At 49.2% G+C, this 20,210-nt stretch overlaps 2 protein-coding genes across 2 annotated transcripts in view; one reads left to right on the forward strand and one right to left on the reverse strand.

Moving 5' to 3' along the window:
• TG (thyroglobulin) overlaps positions 1-20,210 on the forward strand; it is a 243,372-nt gene that overhangs the window by 190,817 nt on the left and 32,345 nt on the right. Inside the window, exons 41-42 of the mRNA XM_070632069.1 lie at positions 13,502-13,666; positions 14,669-14,836. Coding sequence (XP_070488170.1) covers positions 13,502-13,666; positions 14,669-14,836 — 333 coding nt within the window. The remainder of the gene's footprint in view (positions 1-13,501; positions 13,667-14,668; positions 14,837-20,210) is intronic.
• Positions 1-20,210, reverse strand: part of SLA (Src like adaptor) — a 64,161-nt gene that overhangs the window by 42,901 nt on the left and 1,050 nt on the right. The gene's annotated exons all lie outside the window — the stretch shown is intronic.

Genomic DNA, 20,210 nt, shown 5'->3' on the forward strand with positions numbered 1-20,210 from the left:
CAGGCTGTGCTTCTCTAGGTCGGGCATGGCGAGTCCTTCCTATGGTCAGGTCTGTGCACTGCATTTACTGAGGGAGGGAGGGAGGGAGAGAGGGGAAATGGAGAGAGGGAGGTGGTCCGGAGGAGACTGGGAGGAAAAGAATAATCAGAGCATGGCTTTCTCACTTCTAGAAATCTTTGCTAGGTTCTACGGTCTTCTAGACGCTCATGTGTCTTGGGGTAGCTCTTCCTACAGCATGGCTGACGGCAGGAGTCAAAACTTTCAGGGAACACAGCGGCCCAGCACTTGTCTCCGCCTCCATCTATCCATCTTGAAATTAGACACCAGGATGCAGCTCTGGGCAAGGGCTGGCGAACCCCCAGCACTGCCACCCACTACCTTATCTGTATATTAACTTCCCCAATCCACACAGCAAACCTACGAGGTCAGACTAAAATCCCACGTTACCAAAATGGATTTGGTGAAGTGAATTGATTTGTTCAAAATGGCAAGGCCACTAAGGGAAAGAGCAGAGATTGGAAATGCAAATCTTTCTGATTTCTAAATCCAAGTTCTTCCCACTGTTCTTTACCGGAAATGGTTTTCAAAGTTTTTAAGAGAACGACAATGTAGAATGAGTCCATGACGCGCGGGCACACAGTTGTCCTCCTGGTAGCCCCAACGGAATCAGGAGTACTAGAAGTCACAGGAGGCAGCGAGCAGAGCATCTGGTCCACACCAGGCCCCGCGCTGAGTTCCTCACACAGTGTATTTCATGTGCCCCCTGCAACAAGTCGGTGAGGCAGGCGCGTTACAGCTGAGGGAACTGAGACTTAAAGAGGTAACTAATTTGTTCAAAGCCAACGAATCAGAAGGTGACAAAGCCACAGTTCAGCCCCAGGGTGTCATCCTCAAAAACCAAGACCTAGCTTCTCTCTCTACCGTTCAGCTGCGCTAGTCATGATTCTGGCCAGCTCGTCCTTGAAACAAAGCCACAGGTATAAATGACTGGAAAGGAACGTCTAGGCAATTTTACAAGTTGTAATTATGCCATTGTTTTTGAAAGGCAACATACGCCCAGTGTGTATGCATGAATCGATACTTGAGGATGGAGGGACTCGGGAGCCTGTGAAATAAGGGGGCAGCCACTGCCTCGGCCATCACTCAAGCTGTCCCTTTCAAAAGGGGGATACCTTTGCCTGGAAAATCAGTTCTTTCAAGTGCCAAGCATGTAAATGGTTTCTGACAGCCAGAAGGTGACTGAGGCAATGGGATGTAATGTTTGCGACAGATGGGAAACGGGATTTTGTCAAGTCTGCAAGAACCTGGAGGGAAAAGATGAGAGGAGAGCAAGCTCTGTTCTTTAGGAGCCAAGCCAAGGCCCAGCTCCTCGCCATTTTCCGAGCGAAGAAGTTCCTGGGAGGTCCCCCCTTCGGAGGGCTCCCCTGGGATGACTGCCCCGGCAAGGCCTCCTGATGGCGCCTGCACAGGGACGGGAGCAGTTAGGTGGGGAGAAATGTCTGCCAAAATGTCCAGAGAAGGAGGTTGCGTGCACATAGTCACCTCTGTTCCTGCTCTCTTTGGCATATGGAGGCTGGGTGGTGCAGCAGCTTTGGGGACCCATGGCCTGGGTCCAACTCCCAAGCAGGGGGTGACTTGGGGCAGGTCATTTATGCTCTCTGAGCCTCTGTCCCTCTTTAATAAAAGGGGCACAGTCCTGGCTCCCTGGTTCAGAGGTTTAATGGGCACACATTTGAGAACAAAGTGCTTAGAGTACCCCAGGCACCCACTACCTGCTGGCACTTCCTTCTCTTTCCTCCACGTGTAGACACAGTGGGTGGCTGATTTATGTTCGCAAATAAAAATACACCAGGGTACAAGCTTCCTGTAGGGCAGTTTGGCAGCACATCGTAAAGAAAGGTTTTAAAGAAATGTATATTTAGAATGCAAGGTGGGACTCCTGGCCCTTGGGTTAAGCGATGGTTTCTTAGATATGACTCCAAAAGCACAAGCAGACAAGAAAAAATAGATACATTGGATTTCATCAAAATTAAAAACTTTTGTGCTGCAAAAGATATTATCAAGAAAGCAAAAAAGCCCAAAGAATGGGAGAAAATGGCTGCAAATCATATATCTGATAAGGGGCTTGTATCCAGAATACATAAAGAACACTTATAACTCAATAACCAAAAGACAAATAACTCAATTTAAAAGTAGACAAAGGATCTGAACAGGTATTTCTCCAAGGAAGATATACAAGTGGTCCATAAGCACATGAAAAATTGCTCAACATCATTAGACATTAGGTAAATGCAAATCAAAACCAATGTGATACCACTTCACCCCCACTAGGATTGCTATAATAACAACAACAATAATAAATAATACAGATGGTAAGAGTTGGTGAGGATGTGGAGAAACTGGAACATTCATATATTGCTTATGAGAATATAAAATGGTGCAGCTGCTGGGGCTGGCCTGGTGGCACAGTGGTTAAGCTCACGTGCTCTGATTTGGGGGCCCAGGGTTCACAGGTTCAGATCCTGGGCGCAGACCTAGTGCTGCTCATCAAGCCTCACTGTGGTGGCATCCCACATAAAATAGAGGAAGGTTGGCACAGATGTTAGCTCAGTGACAATCTTCCTCACAGAAAAAAAAAAGCCACAGCTGCTTTAGAAAACATTTGGCAGTTTCTCAAAAGGTTAAACATAGAGTTACCATAAGATCCAGCAATTCCATCCCTAGGTGTACAACCAAGAGAAATGAAAATGTCATCCACACAAAACATTGAGCGTGAATGTTCATAGCAACATTATTTATAACCGCCAAACAGTGGAAACAACCCACCGTCCATCAGCTGATGAATAGATAAACAAAATATGGTGTGTCTATACAATAGAATATTATTCAGCAATGAGAGGAATGAAGTACTGATGCCTGCCGTAACGTGGGTGAAGTGAAGTGAGTCAGAAGCATTGGCCACATATGGTAGATTCTATTTCCGTGAAATGTTCATAATAGGCAGATCTATATATAGAGAAAGTAGATTAGTGGTTGTCTGGGCCTGGGAGCGAGGGCGGCGAATGGAGAATGACTGCTAATGGGGACAGGGTTTTTTGTGGGATGATGAAAATGTTCTAAAATTAGATTCTGGTGACGTTTGCACAACTCTGTGAATATAACTAAAAACCATTGAATTATGTGCCTTAAATGAGTGAGCTATATGTGAGTTATATCCCCTTAGAACAGTTTTTAAAAAGTTAGCTGTAAAGGCCAAGAAACATAGCTTAAAATACTATCTAAATGTTCATCATACATGCGGAATACAAAAATATTTTCCTTTAATAAAGATTTTCATATGGTACCTATTTAATGGGAAACCATTAAAATGTTGTGTAAACAGCTCATTCAATACGTTCTTATTGTCTCAGAAAAAGAAATGTAGACCTTTAACCCTGTATATGCTTTGTATAAGGAAATCATCATAGATCCGTGAGTAGACTTCACTGTAAAGATGTACATTGCAGTGTTGTCTGAAACATCAGAAAACTAGAAACAATAAAAGTTATCACTTGCTGAATACTCACAATTTGCAAGGCACCCTACTGTTATATGAAAATCATCTCACTTTTTCACCACAACAATCCTGTGGGGAACCTATCGATGTCATTCTACTCCTTCCTACCGATGAAGAGCCCAAGTCCACCAGCTACCCATGAGAGCTGGGATTTGCATCCCAGTGTGTCACGCTTCATAGCCTGCAGGGGCTCCTAACCTCTCTGTGACTCCCTCCCTAACAGCCTAAAGACCCCACTGCATGCTGGCTTCGGAAACAGCTTGTAAATGAATGGGTAACGACACAGAATGATATTCACAATGGACTGTGAGGTGAAAAAACAGGTCCCAAAGTGGTATGATCTTACTTATTTCCTACGTATAAATACAGTCATGTGTCGCTTAATGACAGGGATACATTCTGAGAAATGCGTCGTTAGGTGATTTCATCATTGTGCGAACATGATAGAGTGTACTTACACAAACCTAGATGGTATAGCCTGCTACACACCTAGGCTATATGGTACTAATCTTATGGGACCAGTGTCGTATATGCAGTCCGTCGTTGACCAACATGTCGTCATGCAGCGTATGACGGTATTTAAATATACACATACATGCACATACACACACACACACACACACAAATGGAAGAAACATACCAGGGGGCCTATAGTATTTGACAGTGATGCTCCTTGACTAGAAGGATTATGTGTAATTTTAGTTTTCTTTTTTTGAAGAAACTGATCAAAAGAATTGATCTTTTAAGTCTAATTTAAGGTTTTTCTAATTACAAATTTAATATACATTCATTGGAGAAAGAATATTCTGAAAAGTATAAAAAGCCAATAAAACTCCCCCATCATTCCCTCATCTTGGGTGAATAGGGGACTCTGGGAATTGATACAGTGGGACTATGAAAAAACCTAGTGGAGGGGTAGGTGATGGCAGAGAAGATGTGGGGGACAGGATGCCCGTGAATGTCACACAGCCTCTGCCATCAATCAAGGCAGCATGGCATCATGGGAAACCACAGCATGTTGGAGTCAGGAAATCTGGGTTCTTAACCTCTTTCAACTGGTGCTAGCAGGTTACTAAACTTCTTTGACACTCTTTCCTGAGTAGACCCCAAATGGTTTTTGGAATGAGGTGGGGTATATAGAAAAGAATGATTAAATAAGTAGTGTAGATTCTTTTTAAATAATATTGGTTCTTCCTACATCAGAGGGTGGTTTTGGGTATTTAAATGAGCCAATGTAAGCAAGAGCTCTGCATAAAGCAGAACGTGGTACAGTTGTAAACGCCTAGCACGGTGACTCAGGCTGATTCTGTTTTGTCTCAGGGAGGCTTTTCCAGGCTGCAGACATAACAAGGACATAACAATACGTCTTTCTGAGCCATAGTGGGAGACTGCTGTCCATTTGGCACTCCTCCATGGGGGAAGCCAGACTCTCCCCTCATTTCCTCTCGCTGTCCTGGCCACCCTTGCAAAGACCTCGTTTATGAGTCACCATCCACCAGCCACACACGAGTGGAGTGGGAAATAAGGGTCTGGGATGTGCTTCGTTCCTGTTGTTTCCAGACATAGGTAGTACACTGCAGCTTTATAATCCTAGCTCTGCCACTTCCAGTCCCAAGACCTTGAACAAATTACTTCTCCACTCCGGGCTTCGGTTTCTCCATCTGTAGAGTGGGGATAATATTTATGGGTGGTTGTGGGATCACGTGAGAAAATGTGCATGACTGCCTTGGCTCTTAAAAGTCACTTTCTAAATGTTTCATTCTCTTGCACTTCCCTTTAAAAGTTATATTATTTAAAGCTGGAAAGATGGAAGCGGGAGTGGCCGAGGGGCTCTGCAGATGCCCACGGCGGGGAGGGAGGCAGCGCGTGGATGTGAAGCCTTGCCTCCTGCTCCGGTCCCTGCACCGCAGAGAGACCTGGCTACTTGCTTTCCATGAAAATTTGGCATCTTGCACTCAGCCATGATTTATGAAGAACTATTCCACTTGTCTACGCGGGAAGTTGTTTTTGAAGCTTTAAAGAGAATAGTAGTGCAGAATCAGTCCATGGAGCGCTGGACTGCGGTTGTCCTCCTGGTAGTCCCAATAGAACTAGGAGCACTGGAAGTAACAGAAGGCAGCGGAGCATCTGGTCCGCACCAGGCCCCGCGCTGAGTTCCTCTCGTGGCCGGTGTGTTTCATGTGCCCCCCGAGGGGACTGAGGCTCCCAGCGGTGCAGTATTCTGCACACACACACACTGCTCCATAACAGCTGGAGGACATTCTCTGAGCTCCTTCAAGGCAACCTTTCCCGTGCTCTACGAGGCTAGGATTCGCGCCAGGACCTGGTGTTAACACCTTTCCAGGCAAGAGAGACACCTCGGCTCATCTTCAGGGGACGTTCGCAAGGGCTAGCTACACCTTTGTTTTCCTCCTCCAAATTCCCTGGGCCTTCACCAAGTATAAGCAAGAACTGCTGGTTCCTAAGAAGAAGAAGAAGAAGGGAGAAGAGTGTCCTTCTGCCCTAAGACTAGGGTTTCAAGATGAAAGTTGTGTTAATTATCATCCCTTTGACTGAAGTTTTGCCCAAACTGAAGTGCTACAAATTAGAGGAAAATTTGGGGATCAAGAAGATGATTTCAGTGTAGAAAACATTAAATGCCAACTTGGATGTATGGCAATTTTTTAAAAAGCCCATCTCTGCTTTAGTTTCCAGACTTCTCTCTGCGCGGTCTTGGCTGTTCAACAGCATCCCCCAGTTCAGCTAGTCTGCAGTATTCTGGGGACAGCCTTCCAGGTTTGGGCCTATTCCCAGCAGAGGAGCTAGTGCAGGGCTGTGGAGGGACCCACTGCTTCCCTTCATGCCTCACCCCTTTCTCCTCAGACATACGAGCCTCTGCTGGGCTCCCTACTTTAGCCACTGCCCTCTCCTGTTCATCCCCGCTCAGCTGGTCAGTCTACCATCCAGCCGTTCGTTTCAGTTCCATTCTGCTCAGCCAATCTTTAGTGAAGACACCAAGCTCAGTGCTAGGCTCTGAGGGCAAAGGAATGACCATCCCAGCCACTGCCCTCAGAAGTTTATCTTCAGGAGATGTCCATGCTCAGTCGTTCACTGAGAGCCTATGGAGCACCATGCGCCATTTTCAGTACTGAGGACGCAAAGACAGATGACTCGATGACATTCCTAAAGTACTTCCTGTAACACCCTGCTCTGAAGCCTTTACTGACTCCCCATTGCCTGGAGGATCGCTCTCCTGTATCCAAGGGTTCACCACCCTCTTATTTAGGCTGGATTGAAAGTCCTCTCAACTTTATTCCTCACTACCCATCTATGCAAATGCTTCTCTTCACTCAGGAGAATTAATCAGTCTATCCATCCATTCATCCATCCATTCATCCACTCATCTATCCATCCATCCATCATCCATCCACTCACTTGTCCATCCATCCACCCACCCATCCATCCATCCATCCATCCATCCATCCATCCATCTATCCATCCCTCTATGCCCTCGCTCACACAGTCACTGGCTCACTCATTCAATGCACGTTCTTCTGAGTTCCAGGCACCGTTCTGAGGATGCTGGGTTACTTAGGACCAGCTCCTGTCCCTACAGCTCCTTTGGGTAATCAGGCCCCTGAACCCACCTGCCATCCCTGCCCCCTCCCCCAGGAGTGGCCATCCACCTTCTTTCCTTTTCTCCAATCATTTACTCCCAACAAAGTCCACTCAGGTCCTCTCTCTTCTGTGCAGCTTCCTCCGGTTCAGCTTTCCCTCCTGCTCAGAAATCTCTCTCTTCTCTGAACTCTCAAATCATGAGAACTCCTGGCTCTCTCTTGACCTTGATGATAGAGAGCCTCGCCTTGAGGCCACTGGCATGTGTGTCCTGCTGGATATAGTCTGTAGTTTCAAAAAGCATCCACCTCACTCAGGCTTGGGACTCACATTTCTTTGTGACTCCCTTTGCCTGGAATAAAATAAAACTTCTTGCATCTGGTGCCAAGCCTCCCATGCCAATCCTTAAATTAAATATCAGGTTGATAACTCTTGGGTAATACCTTTCAGTCCAGTCAGTGAACCAGCTAGAGAGGATTAAGTTCCTAGAGGCCCAATGGTCTGGTCAGGGTTTGGGGTCGCACATCTGATTTCTCCCAATGAGAAATCATGGAGAGAAGAACTGAGTTTGCAGTTGCAACACCTGGATTCAGGTTCTGTGTGGCAGAGAATTCCTCCCTAAAAACAGACCGTCCTTCTTACCTAATCCGAACCTCCCTGTGTGTGGCGAGAACTGAATCAGGATAGTGGGCAGGAAAGTCCTTTGGCCAGTGTGCGTTACCGTGGAGACGCAGGAGTGCCAGCTCCACAGCGGCTTCGCAGGTAGAGACATGGAAGTGAGCATGGGCAGGCCTCCATGATGGAAATCGCAAGGGACTTGCTGTCTGTCGCTTTGGTTTGTAATTAAGTGACTTATTATGCCATGATAAGAAGTCAAATAGTAGGTGTTAAACATATGGATAACAATATTCATTAATGATAACTACAGCTCACTTTATCGAGTGCTAATTATGTGTTAGGTAATTTACGTCCGTTATCCCGGTTAGTCTGCACATCAGCTCTGTGAATCTTCACCCTAATGTCCCCATTTTACAGATCAGGAGCTAGAAGTTTGGAAAGATGAAGGGAGTGGCAAGATGGCAACCGGTAGACCTGGAATGGAAGCCCTGGTCTGCCCAGACCTAGAGCCATGAGCTTTTCACTTTGCTTTGGCCTCCCATTCACACAGGGACAGAAAGGGACCGATGACCACAGTGGTTAGAACATGGAGCTGAGGAGCCCACTGCCTGGGTTCAAATCCCAGGTCCGCCTCTCCCCAGCTGGGAGACTTGGGGCAAATGAACCCATCTCTGCCCGGGGCTTGAGATGATACTGGTACCCACCTCGTAGGGTTCTTCTGGGATATAAACGAGCTTTTACGAGCACAGCCCTCCTAGAGTGCTACTTAAATATCAGTTATTGCCGTCATTATTACATCTATTACGTCAGTTATGTCTATGCAGGGCCCTGTTGCAAGGGCTCTGCATGAATTAGCTCCTTGATTCCCAGGCAGTGCCCTGGGCAGGCACCGAGCGTCCCACCATCCCCTGTTTCTCCAGGAGGTAACTCATTGACCCCGTCCTCCCCACAGTTGAGGAATCCCTGGGAGAGGGAGGGGCAGAGGAGTGTGAGGGGTGCTAGGAAGGAGAAGAGACAGAGCAGGCACCTCCTGGAGGGCTCCCTTTCCACCCAGAGCCACCTCCTCGGACTCACTGACCCCTCTAAGAAAGGGCCACTGGGCCTCCTGGGACAGCCATGTTTGTCACAGAAACTAGCCCCTCCTTGTTGCTTTTCTGGTCGGTGACTTCGTGGAAGGCCTGTAAGTGGTGTCTATTTCAAGAAGAAATAGTCTAGTGTGTATGTGTGTGTATTGTTGTATATCTGTGTGGGTGGGTGTGTCTTTCTGTCTGTGTCCCTGTGTGAGTGTGTTTCTGTCTATGTGTTTTTCTGAGGGTGTGTGTCTGTGTGAGTCTGTGTGTGTGTGTGTGTGTCTTTGTGTGAATGTATGTTTGTGTGTGTGTGTCTGCGTGTATTTCTGAGTATGTGTGGCTGTATTGTATGTCTTGGCATGTATGTTTCTGTGTGAGTACGTGGGTGTGAGTGCATCTGTGTGTGACTGTATTGTGAGTGTCCTTCTGTCTGTGACTGTGTGTGTCTATACGTGTTCTTGGACAGGGGCAGGTCCTGGCTCCGAGGTGACCGTAGTGGCTGACCGAGGTCAAGTCACCTTACAAAGTTCAGAGGCTCCAGGGAGAAAAGGCAGTGGTAAGCAATTGTGGTTTTGCCCTGCACTATTTTTAAAGTTAAAAACAACCAGCGGAAACTCATAGCCATTGAATAGCTAGGTCAGACTTAGATAAAGCACGGATCCGGGCTGAGGGACTGCAGGCGTGACAGGGCAGCCTGAAGACACTCTGCTGCCTCCAAGCCCTGCAGGGGGCCTGTGAGCCTCCACCAGGCTAACAGCAACACGAACTACACCACGCCCTGTGCAGGGGACAGCTGCCATCTTCTCCTGGGCATCTTTATGATGACCTGTGAAGTATGGTTTTTCATGCCCATTCACAGATGAGGAAATCGAGGCCCCTGGTGTCAATGATTTGCCAAGGTCACCTCGTCAGCAAGTAACATCAGCTGGAGTTTGAACCCAGTCCTTCTGCCAGGTTCAGACAGGACTGGCAGCCTGGTCTACAGATTCAAGACAGGGATGGGCAGTGTACATGGTTCTGCCCACAAAGCCCCAGCCCCTTGCATGACTCTGCACAGCATCCCCCCCTCCTCCAGTCCCCCAGTTCTTAGTCTCTGACCAAGTGCTTTAAAGTGAGGACTGAACCGGCCGTTGTCTTGTTCAACCACTGATTTTCCATAAAGAAAGAGGTTTCCTTCAGAAAGATCGATTAAAACAAAACACTGAGAGAGAGGAAAGTTCTCTGAGCCATCTTGCTATCTCAGCGTAACCCACGCCTTTAACCACTTCCTCGCCATATCAGGAGCTCTGGCTTTTTATAGCCGAAGATGATGTTGAAAACATTAGAGGGCCCCATCCTGAAATCCACATGTCCTCACGGCCCACCTGCGGGCAGAGGCAGCTCAGCGGCCCCACCTCAGCATCCTGCAGTTTGTCTGCTCAGTTTACGATTGAGAACATGGGGCTTTGACCTCAAATACCTTTAGCAGGTGTGTGTGTGTGTGTGTGTGTGTGTGTGTTTTCTCTTAAGACAAGCACATCCAGTGGTTCTCAGGAAACTGGCCCCCTCATGGTTGGAAAGATAAACCCGTGGGCACAGGGACCCCACCCTAGGGCTAAATCATCTTGACCCTGTCCGTTGTCAGCCTCGCTGCATCCCTGGCCTGGGGCAGGCTGGCTATTTTAATTTCATTGCTTTGTGCGTTTTGCAGCCAACCCAGCTGATTGCGGGAGATTCTGAGCTTATCTAAGTGGGTTGAGGACAGAAAACCAATGTACCTGCCCGTCCCTGTCCTGAGTCTGTAGACTAGGCAGCCAGCCCTGCTGTGAGCAGCTCGGAGCTCTCGGGAAGGGCTCCCGGGCACCAGGACACAGGGCGGCTCTCAGCATCCACACCCTCCATGCTTTCCTCTCCCTCGGCTTAGCTTCCGACTGTCCGGCCTCACCTCTGACTCTGGCCACAGGTCCCCACATGGTCCTGACAACTAAATAGTGATAACAGTGTCGCCACCTTTCATCAAGAACCCGTCAGGTGAACATGCAGAATGCCTTCCTAGGGACCTGCATTCAGATCCCAGTTCTGCCTCTGACTGGCTCTGTGATCTTAAGCAAGTCATTCACCTCTGTGTGCCTTAACCCCCTCATCTATAAAATGGGATCATAATATCATCTGCCTCGTGGAATGCTTGTGAGGCTTAAACTGATATCTGTAAAATGCTGAGACCACACAGAAAACCCTCCATCGTGCCTGGCGCGTGGAGAACACTCTATCAAGATTAGCTCTCGTGTTGTTAGGCATCTCACCTCCTAAGGAACCACGTGGAGTTGATACCACTGTGTCCACGTTACCCAGGAGGAAAAGGTGTTGGGTAACATGTGGGTCATCGTGTGGAGGTGGAAGCCAGGTCTGGGGGCTGCCTCTGACTGCATTTAGCGTCTGAGATGTGGAGCTTTGACCCTCCTGTGGACAGGACCAGGCCTGGGCCCTGGGCCCTCTCCCGGCCCTTTGGGTCTCTCCTCCACCAGAGCTGCCCTCGGCTCTCAGTCTGGCCTGCAGGACGGCCCCTTCTCATGGAAAAACCTGTGTTTGTCCAGGACCCTTCAGTCCTGACTCAGAGGCACAAAGACCCCTGGGAACCTTCCAGGGGCAGGGCTGGAGTGTGCTCCCTTACTCTAGGAAATCTGTCCAGCTGGGCCCTCAGGAGGATGGGTCTCCTCGCCTCTGGGCATCTCTCTGTTGTCTCTTACCCAGTGGGTAACAGCACCAATGGCTCAGGTGAGCACAGGCACCTCACTTTACAGTTCCAGAATGCTCTCCTCTGCCTTACTTCAACCATCCTCTCAAAGACCCAGTGAGAGCAGCATCCTCTGATATACCCATTTCCTGCATGAGGAAACTGAGCTCTGCCTTTTCTGCATTTTTAGCTCAGGGTAGAGTGTAGAATGCAAACGTATTCCGTGGAGTCAGCCAGATCCTTGGTCTCTTCATGTTGGAGTAAGACAGCACAGTTCAGCTCACGACGCGCCATGTTGTTCTGGTTTTAACAACGCACATAGTGTCAGTTGGGGGTTGAGCGCATGGCCCAGAGTGGGCTGCTTGGACTGGAGTCCTGGCTCGGCCACTCCCCAGCAGTGTGAGACTAGGCAAGATGCTGAACCGTCCTGCGCCTTAGTTTCCTCCTCTCTAAGATAAGGGGGTAAATAACACTTACCTCTCAGGGTTGTGGAGAGGGTTTAATGAGTTAATGTATGTGAAGTACTTACAGCTGTGCCCGAAACTTAGCAAATACTCAATAAATTAACTATCAGTAGTGTTGTTTGGCGTGGCCAAGCTCCTGGTTCCTGGTACACATTAGATACTTGATAAATGAGAGTTTTCCCTTTCCTTCTGGAGCCTTAGTTCATTTGTCTGCAAAATGGGGCAGAGGCGTATCTACCTCATCTCGTCATTTTGGAGGTTACGTGAGACAAAGCAGACAAGGTTCCTGGCGGGTGAGCACCTGGCGGGTGGAAGCCTGTGGGCAGTCAGCCCTCCTCTCTGCCCGGCGGCCCCTTGCTACAGAGGTTGCCACGGGACCAGAACCTCCCACTCTGCCCCCGGGTCTGGAGCAAGAGGGACTCCAGAGCCCAGCTGTCTGAGTCCGCAGGCTGGCTCCGCCCCTTACCAGACATTTGCCCTTGGTCAAGTGACTTTATTTCCCTATTTCGTTATTTTCCCATGTGTAAGATGGGGACAAGAACGGCAGCTAACATGCACAGCTGTTATGAGGATCAAGTGAGGTCAAATGGGGGAAACTCTGAGTTAACCAGCCAAGTCCCCAGCCCACGGTCGCTGTGTCGTTTCTCTGAGTGGCAAGAGCACTAGAGATAGTGATGGCGCTAGGAGGACCCCTGTCCCACCCTGTGTCCCCCGTGATTCCGTACCAGGTAGCCAGAGTCTGAGCTGGGGGTGGGGGTGACTCCAGACAAGGGCCCCAGATTCTACCTAAGACCCCGCTCAGCTCAGCTCACCTCTCCCACCTGGGCAGATGACCCAATTCCACCAACCCTCCATGGCCAGGAAGAGACCCCCCGGAACCCAGTTCCCATCACCTGCATTCTTAGGGAGGAAATGCTCCCAGCAACCCAACATTTTCATAGAGCCTTACTTTGACTCTGCTGGAACAAGGTACTTTCACAATGGCTGCATTTCCAACACCTCCTAGGTGAGCATCTATTTTAAAATCCAACTTTATCTTAATTGGCCAGGGAAGCTTGCTATTTAAGGAGCCCCCAGGAGGCGTGGGGTGGGGTAGGGTGGGGTGGATGTGGTACCACCTTTTGCAGACTTCTCTTCTCAGAGGACAGCTCTGATCCTTGTTCCCGTTCAACCACCATCAGCCCTTTGCCTCAATATACAACTTCAGTTCATAGCCAAGACTGATGCTGACTCCATCCAGTGCCCTCTGGACACAGGTGAGGAAGCCGAGGCCTAGGGAGACACTCGTTCAAGGTCACCCAGCATGTTGATGTGACATTGATCAGTCCTGACCTCCCAAATGCCTGTGAGCTTCCCCAGGAAGGGTCCTGGGACTCGCAAGCTTGGATGAAGGATGCAGAGCCCTGATGTGGCCTTGACATCTCGGGGCTGAGCCCGGGAAGGAGACGATGTAGACCATCGGCCCTAAGTCTGCTTTCTCTTCCAGGGCGGCTCCGCGCTCTCCCCTGCCGCGGTCATCAGCCAGGAGAGGGCTCAGCAGCAGGCAGCTGCTTTCGCAAAGGAGGTCGGCTGCCCCACCTCGTCCATCCAAGAAATGATATCCTGCCTCCGCCAGGAGCCCGCCAACGTCCTCAATGACGCCCAGACCAAGGTGGGCACTCATGTGCGAGTTGGGGAGGGACGTTCTCTGATCTATTACAAATGGAAAACCAGGCCTGAAAAGGAGACAGGACCTGCCCCAGGCCACACTTAGGTTGATGGCCAGCTAGAGTTGGAGGGCACACTCCCAGACTGCCAGCGCCGTGCTTGGGCCCAGTATGTGAAGGACCAAGCATGGACACTGAAGGTTGACAGATCTCTGGGCACATCAGCCTTTATCTCTAAAATGAGACTAATGGCATGGGCCTTACAGAGGAGCAGGATAAAGTGAAGTGACACTTGGAAAGGTCTTGCCTGTGCCAGGACTGTGGTGGCACTCTGTCAGGTCACAGCCACACGTATTGAGCATTATGGTCGTGACTGCAATGGATTTGGGCCACCATGCACGCTTAGATAGGACGGCTGTGTGCTCCCTTTTCCAGCCTGCAAAGAGCCTGCTCATAGCCCACAGTCTCTGGCTGGCCCTGACATTAATGAAGGGGACACTAGCAGAAAGAACTGTTGTGCTCTGAACCAATGGCCAGATCCCTTCAGCAGTGAGCCTGGACTCGCAGACCTGGAGTGGGTCTGATCCTCAGAGACGCCAGATGTGGGCTAATTGGGTAGCGGCTAAAGCTGGTGAATTTCCCTGCCGGATCCTGCCTTTGGCAATCAGCCCCTCCTTGATCAGTGTCTCCTCCTGCCTTATTCACACACCTACAGGCTCAGGCTCACCCATTCCTCCGTGTCACCTCGACAGAGGCTCTGGGAAGCTCCCTTGCTCAGAGCGAGACTCGCCTTCCAGCCCCTGGCGCTACCGCCTGGTGTCCTGCCTGCTCATTCCAGTCATTTTACTCTGATTTCCCATTAGAGCCCCAGATGGATAAACAGCATCAGTGTTCATTATGGTGAACACCTTGTTAAGTAATGTAATGCAACTGATTATTCTAGAACCATGAAAAGACACAAAGATAAAATCCATACACAGAATGGCCTCCCTTTGCACCCAATGCAGCTCCTGGCCGTGAGCGGCCCGTTCCACTACTGGGGACCTGTGGTCGATGGCCAGTACCTCCGAGAGGCTCCAGCCAGGGCACTGCAGAGGTTTCCACGGGCGAAGGTCGATCTGCTCATCGGGAGTTCTCAGGACGACGGGCTCATCAACAGAGCAAAGGCCGTGAAGGTAGGCAGTGCGGAGGCCCCACAGGTCCCCTATTGGCTGTGCAAGAGTCATCGACTCACTTGCTTGTTTAGAAAAGAATCATTGAGGGGCTGGCCCCGTGGCCGAGTGGTTAAGTTCGAGCGCTCCGCTGCAGGCGGCCCAGTGTTTCGTTGGTTGGAATCCTGGGCGCGGACACGGCACTGCTCATCAAACCACGCTGAGGCAGCATCCCACATGCCACAACTAGAAGGACCCACAACAAAAAATATACAACTATGTACTGGGGGGCTTTGGGGAGAAAAAGGAAAAAAAACAATGTAGAAAAGAATCATTGAAAAATTACTATGTGCAAAGGCTCTATAAGGAGTTTGGAGGTGGTAATGGGGGATGGGGTTCAGAAATAAGACACTTGCAGAGTTGTAAGCAACACAGATGCATCCACATCCACATATTACATCTGTGGATGAATCACTGTGGGAAACAGTGAGCAGAAGCTGACCGGGGAGCTCTGTAAGTTCAGGGTTCCAGGGCGTGGATACCCCTGCACCATGAAGGGTGCTTGTCCCACTGAGGATGGGGAGAAGGAGAGGCAGGTAGATGAAGGGGCACCGTCTCACAGTCCTGGCAGGAAAACCCAAACCCCAGCCTTCCAGCTGGATTTCTTACCCAGGAAAGTGTATACCACACACCTGGAAAAGCAGGTTCCTGTGGCTTTTTGGAGACACAGCAAAGTGGGAGGAAGTTGTGAGGTCTTTTATCTGCCTGAACACACATTCCTGCTCTGACCAGAGGCCATCGCCCCTGCAAGGATACGGCTCACCCTGGAAGGGGCTCTGTCCTCTGGCCTGCCCTCCTCTCCTTGTTAAGCTGCTCTTGACAGGCCCTTTAGATTGTCAAACCTGGGATGGTGGCCCCAGCGCATGAAACACAGCGAGAGGACACACACACATTCAACACAGGCCTCTGTCTTGCTCTATTGAATACAAGGCAGCGTAACTGGAATTTAAAAAAAAATCATTCACGCAACCTGACGGGACGCTGCATTCCCTTGGATTATCCTGTTCCCTGGGGTAATATCTCTCACCTAGGGAAATCTATCTTACAGCACTAAAAGCACCGCCTTGACGTGGTATGTATACAACAGTATTTATCACAGCATCAGTTATTGTGGAAAACGTTGGAAGCAACTCAAATGTCCATTAACAGGGGGATGGTTGACTCAATTAAGATACATACACCCAAACCATTAAATGTTATGCAGATGATGAAAAGAAGGAATTAGATACATGTCTACTGGCTTAAGAAATGCCTGTGATATGTTGTTAAATGGAAAACAAAAAATGAGAAAGGAGAGGAAAGTGAAATTAAGGTAGCATTCATATTTTTAAAAACAACCAACCTGCGTATATCTGTAAATACGTAAATGTGTATCATTTTCTTTGTTTCTCTGTGAAAGGATAATGGGGTGGGAGGATACATAACAAGGAATTCATGTTGGCTGTGTCGGGAGGTGTGGCAATGTGAAAAAGAATATCATGGATTTGATATTACTAATATTACTACCTACGCATATTTGCGTGTTATATATAACCTATATGTGTATATATTTGTGAGTCTTTCTATATGTATATGTAGAGAGAGAGTGTTGTGATCTGTGAGCATGTGTGTGTGTCTGTGTGTGTGTGTTGGGGGGTGGTAGAGTAGACCTTAGTCACTATCAGCTTCCGGCCAGTTGACTCACAGCTATGGAGGAAGACCTTTTGCCCCTGACCCATCTCTACGTTTTTCTGCCGAGCACTATCTGTAACACAGCCCTTCCCACACAAGGCTGCAACTTGATTGTTGACCCTGACTCACACTCAGGCAGTACTGAAAAGATGCCACGCTCCACGACCAGCCCTGGGCTTTCTTCTCTAAAACAGTGGGCCTTCAGATTATTGTGATCAAGCCGCTTGTCAATTCAAAGATCATAAGCACAGCCATTTAAGTATAAATTATATGTGTGTGTACTCCTGTACCAATATACTGAATTGTTACAAAAGGTTCATAAAATCAAAAGAAAATTTAAAGTGCGAGAAAGAAACGAATGTTCTTATATTTGCACTGCAGCCTCTACATGCCCCACGCCGGAGACAATGCCCTGGAGCATGGGCATCATGGGAAGAAATGGCCGTCGGCCCTGGACCCTTTTCCACGCAACATCTCATTTAGCATAGCCTGTGCGGGAGATGTGAGAATCTTGGTGTAGAAGAGACTATAGCCTCACAGTTCAGATTCTTTGGACCATGTGCTGAAAATTTATCCCAGCCATCTCTGACTTTAGAGAGAGGAAGAAATACTTTTATTCTCCCAGGAGCCTGGGGAGCATCCTGGACAGGTGGGAGGGGGCAGGTCCTAGCAGCTGGTTCCCATTCCCCTCCCACTAGCAGTGGAAAAGCCACCCATGGGGCTGGGGAAGGGGGGCTCCCATTGGTGGATCCGGGACTGTGGTTGACCAGATGGCAGCCTGAGTTTATAATTTCTGATTATGCCAGTCCATTGTAAGAGGGTTGCCTGGTCATGCGGCCACCTTGGTCTGTCCTGATCCTCTCCCAGCCACGTGTTTGGGAGTTTCCCAACTCTGTCCTGAATTTCTGAGCCCCTCCAGCCAAGAGCCTGGGTCCCAAGGACCGGATCCCTCCTCAACAATGCATCTTCATCCCTCTCGTTGAATTTCCCTCTGAGGTTTTCAAGGAGATGTTTCCTTGGTCTACTCGCAAAGAAAGATGGTGTCTGCTGACAGCAGCTCACAGCCCACACCAGGACGTGCCTGGGAAAATGTGCCCTCAAGCCTGGGCACCAGAGTAGGGAAACTGCTGGAAGGGCTTGGTGAAGCAGCACCCAGCCCTGTTCCACAGCTGTTATCCAAACTCAGCCCTGGGCAGCTCTCCCTCAGCACGTTTATCCTTGGTTAGACCGTTGCTTTCTTACTTCCCTCCTCCGCTCACTCTCATGTGAACACGTCCTAGTATGCCAGGGAGTAGTTCCTGCGAGCCTGCATCCTGCTGGGAGCCCATCTGGACGCTGACGGATGAGGAGAGTTGAGAGGAAGAGGGATGTAGTAACAGGTGGATTGAAAGCCCGCTCCACACTTTCATTGCCATTACATGTGATATCCCCTAGATGTGCCCGACTTTACACCTCCTGCTTGGACTTTGCCCTTGAACTCTATAGACTGGTTTAGCCCACGATCTGTTTGACCTCTTCACTTAGATGTCTCATAGCTTCTCACTCTTAACACATCCAAAATCAACTGCGGATTCCACCTACGCCCCACCCGCAACCAGCACGTTCTCTTGCTGTCCTCACCATCTCATGAACTGAATGAACAGCAGCTCATGCTTCTGCATGCTCAAGCTCCAAACCAAAAGTCATTTTGGACTCTGCTGTCTCTCATCCGACCAGCATTCCATCAGCGAATCCAGTTGGCTCTATCTTCAAAATGTGTCTAGAATCCAGCCACCTCTCCCCACCTCCTCTGCCATCGCTCTGATGCAGGCCATCATCCTTCTCCAGGGTTTTTCTAATGGCCCCCAACTATCTCCCTACTTCTGCCTTTCCCCCTGTGATCCGGGAGACCCGTGGCCAGAGCCATCCCTTTACAATATAAGTCAGATCGTGACACTCTTCTTCTCACGGTCTTCAGTGGCCTCGGCTCACACAGAGGGAAAGCCACAGTCCTTACAATGACCACTCCCCGACATGGCCCCTATTTGCTCTCTGACCTCACTTCTTGCTACCCTCCCCCACCTTGCTTCCAGTGTTTTAGTCCAACTGGTCCCTTTGATGTTCTTCAAATATGCCCAGCACACTCCCACCTTAGGGTCTTGGCACTTGCTGTTTCCTCTTCCAGAATGTTCTTCCCCAGATAACTCACTGCCTTACTTCCTTCAAAGTCTGCTTCTTCAGAGAGGACTTCCTTGACCACTCTGATGGGAAGGGCAGCCATATCCCCAGCATTTCCTCCTCCCTAATCCTGCTCCCCAACCTCAGCACTTACACCCCTCGACATGTTCCTTATTTGTCTATTGTACGTCTTCCTCAACTAGGATGTGAGCCCCGTGAGCACGGAGCCTTTATCAGTGTTACTGTCTGCTTTATCTCTGGTGCCCAGGGAAGTATCTGGTACACAGGAAGTGCTCAATGAATCTCTGTTAGATTGAAAGAATGACATTATGCAGAACTGACCACATGTCACGCTCTAACCTAGGAGTCTTCAATGAAATAATGCATCCCCAAACCCCAAACAAGCAGGAATTATTGTCACTATTGTCAGATGGAACTATTGTCAGATGGAAGCCAGTCAGAGAGAAGGCAGCATTCAAATCCAGGTCAGCCTGACTCCAAAGGCACCCTCTTTCTGTTAACAGCACTCTAGGAAAAGCCAGGCCTGCCCTCAAAGAGCTCACTGCCCACCACCAAGTGTGCCGGGTACTCAGATGTCCATGAACAGAGCTAGGATAAGGGCCACTATGTCAAAGGGCTTTGCAGTCCCACCCACATGCTTACGTTATCTCACCCATGACACTGTCAGGTAGATACCCATGAACTGGTATTTGACACCATTGTATGAGGAAGAAACAGGCTTCCAGAGATTGTCCCAAGGTCATCTAACTGGTCATTTGCAAAGCCAGGTGTCCCCTGCAGGTCTTCTGGCTCCAAATGGAGTGCTTTGCCCACAGCCCCGTGTGTGCGAAACTCCAGAACAGGGTCGGTAAATGCACTAGCACCACCTAAGCTCTACCAGACACGATCCTAGCCCAGAGGAATCCTCAGAATCCTGCCCAACCCAGAACTGCAGTGGAGTGGTGTGGACACACAAGTGGAAACCAGGCTACCAGCTGCCCTCTAGACACAGTGTTGAAGTTTCTCTTTTATTTCTGAGCCTAGAACAGGGTATCAGGCATGTTTTTCTGACACCAAGACCTGTTTGTTTAGTCATGCAACACTTAATGAGGTCACTGGCTGTGTGCCAGATGCCATGCTGGGTGTTTGGGGCATAAATACAAATTAAGGTCCTGCCCTCAAGGAGCTCACAGTCAGGGAAGAGAGAGAAAATGAGTAAAAGTAAATAACCAAAATACAGTTTAACACATACTATGTGGAGAGATGGACATCCCTCTGCAGGACCTCAGAGGACAGCTGGGGAGAGGGGTCACTGGACCCATGGTGGCCCTGCCAGCAGGAGTGACACATCATGAAGGAACTAACGAGGACCCCGTTCCCCTAGCCATCTGTCAACAGAGCAGGGAGAGTGTCCTGTGTGTCCTTGTATTGTAATCAAGAGCATTCGAATTCCCCAGAGACTGAGCCTCAGTTTCCCCATCTGTAAAACTGAGAGGTTATCAGTAAATAT

The sequence above is a fragment of the Equus przewalskii genome, chromosome 8 (assembly GCF_037783145.1).
Source record: "Equus przewalskii isolate Varuska chromosome 8, EquPr2, whole genome shotgun sequence".
NCBI classification, from domain to species: Eukaryota; Metazoa; Chordata; class Mammalia; order Perissodactyla; family Equidae; genus Equus; species Equus przewalskii.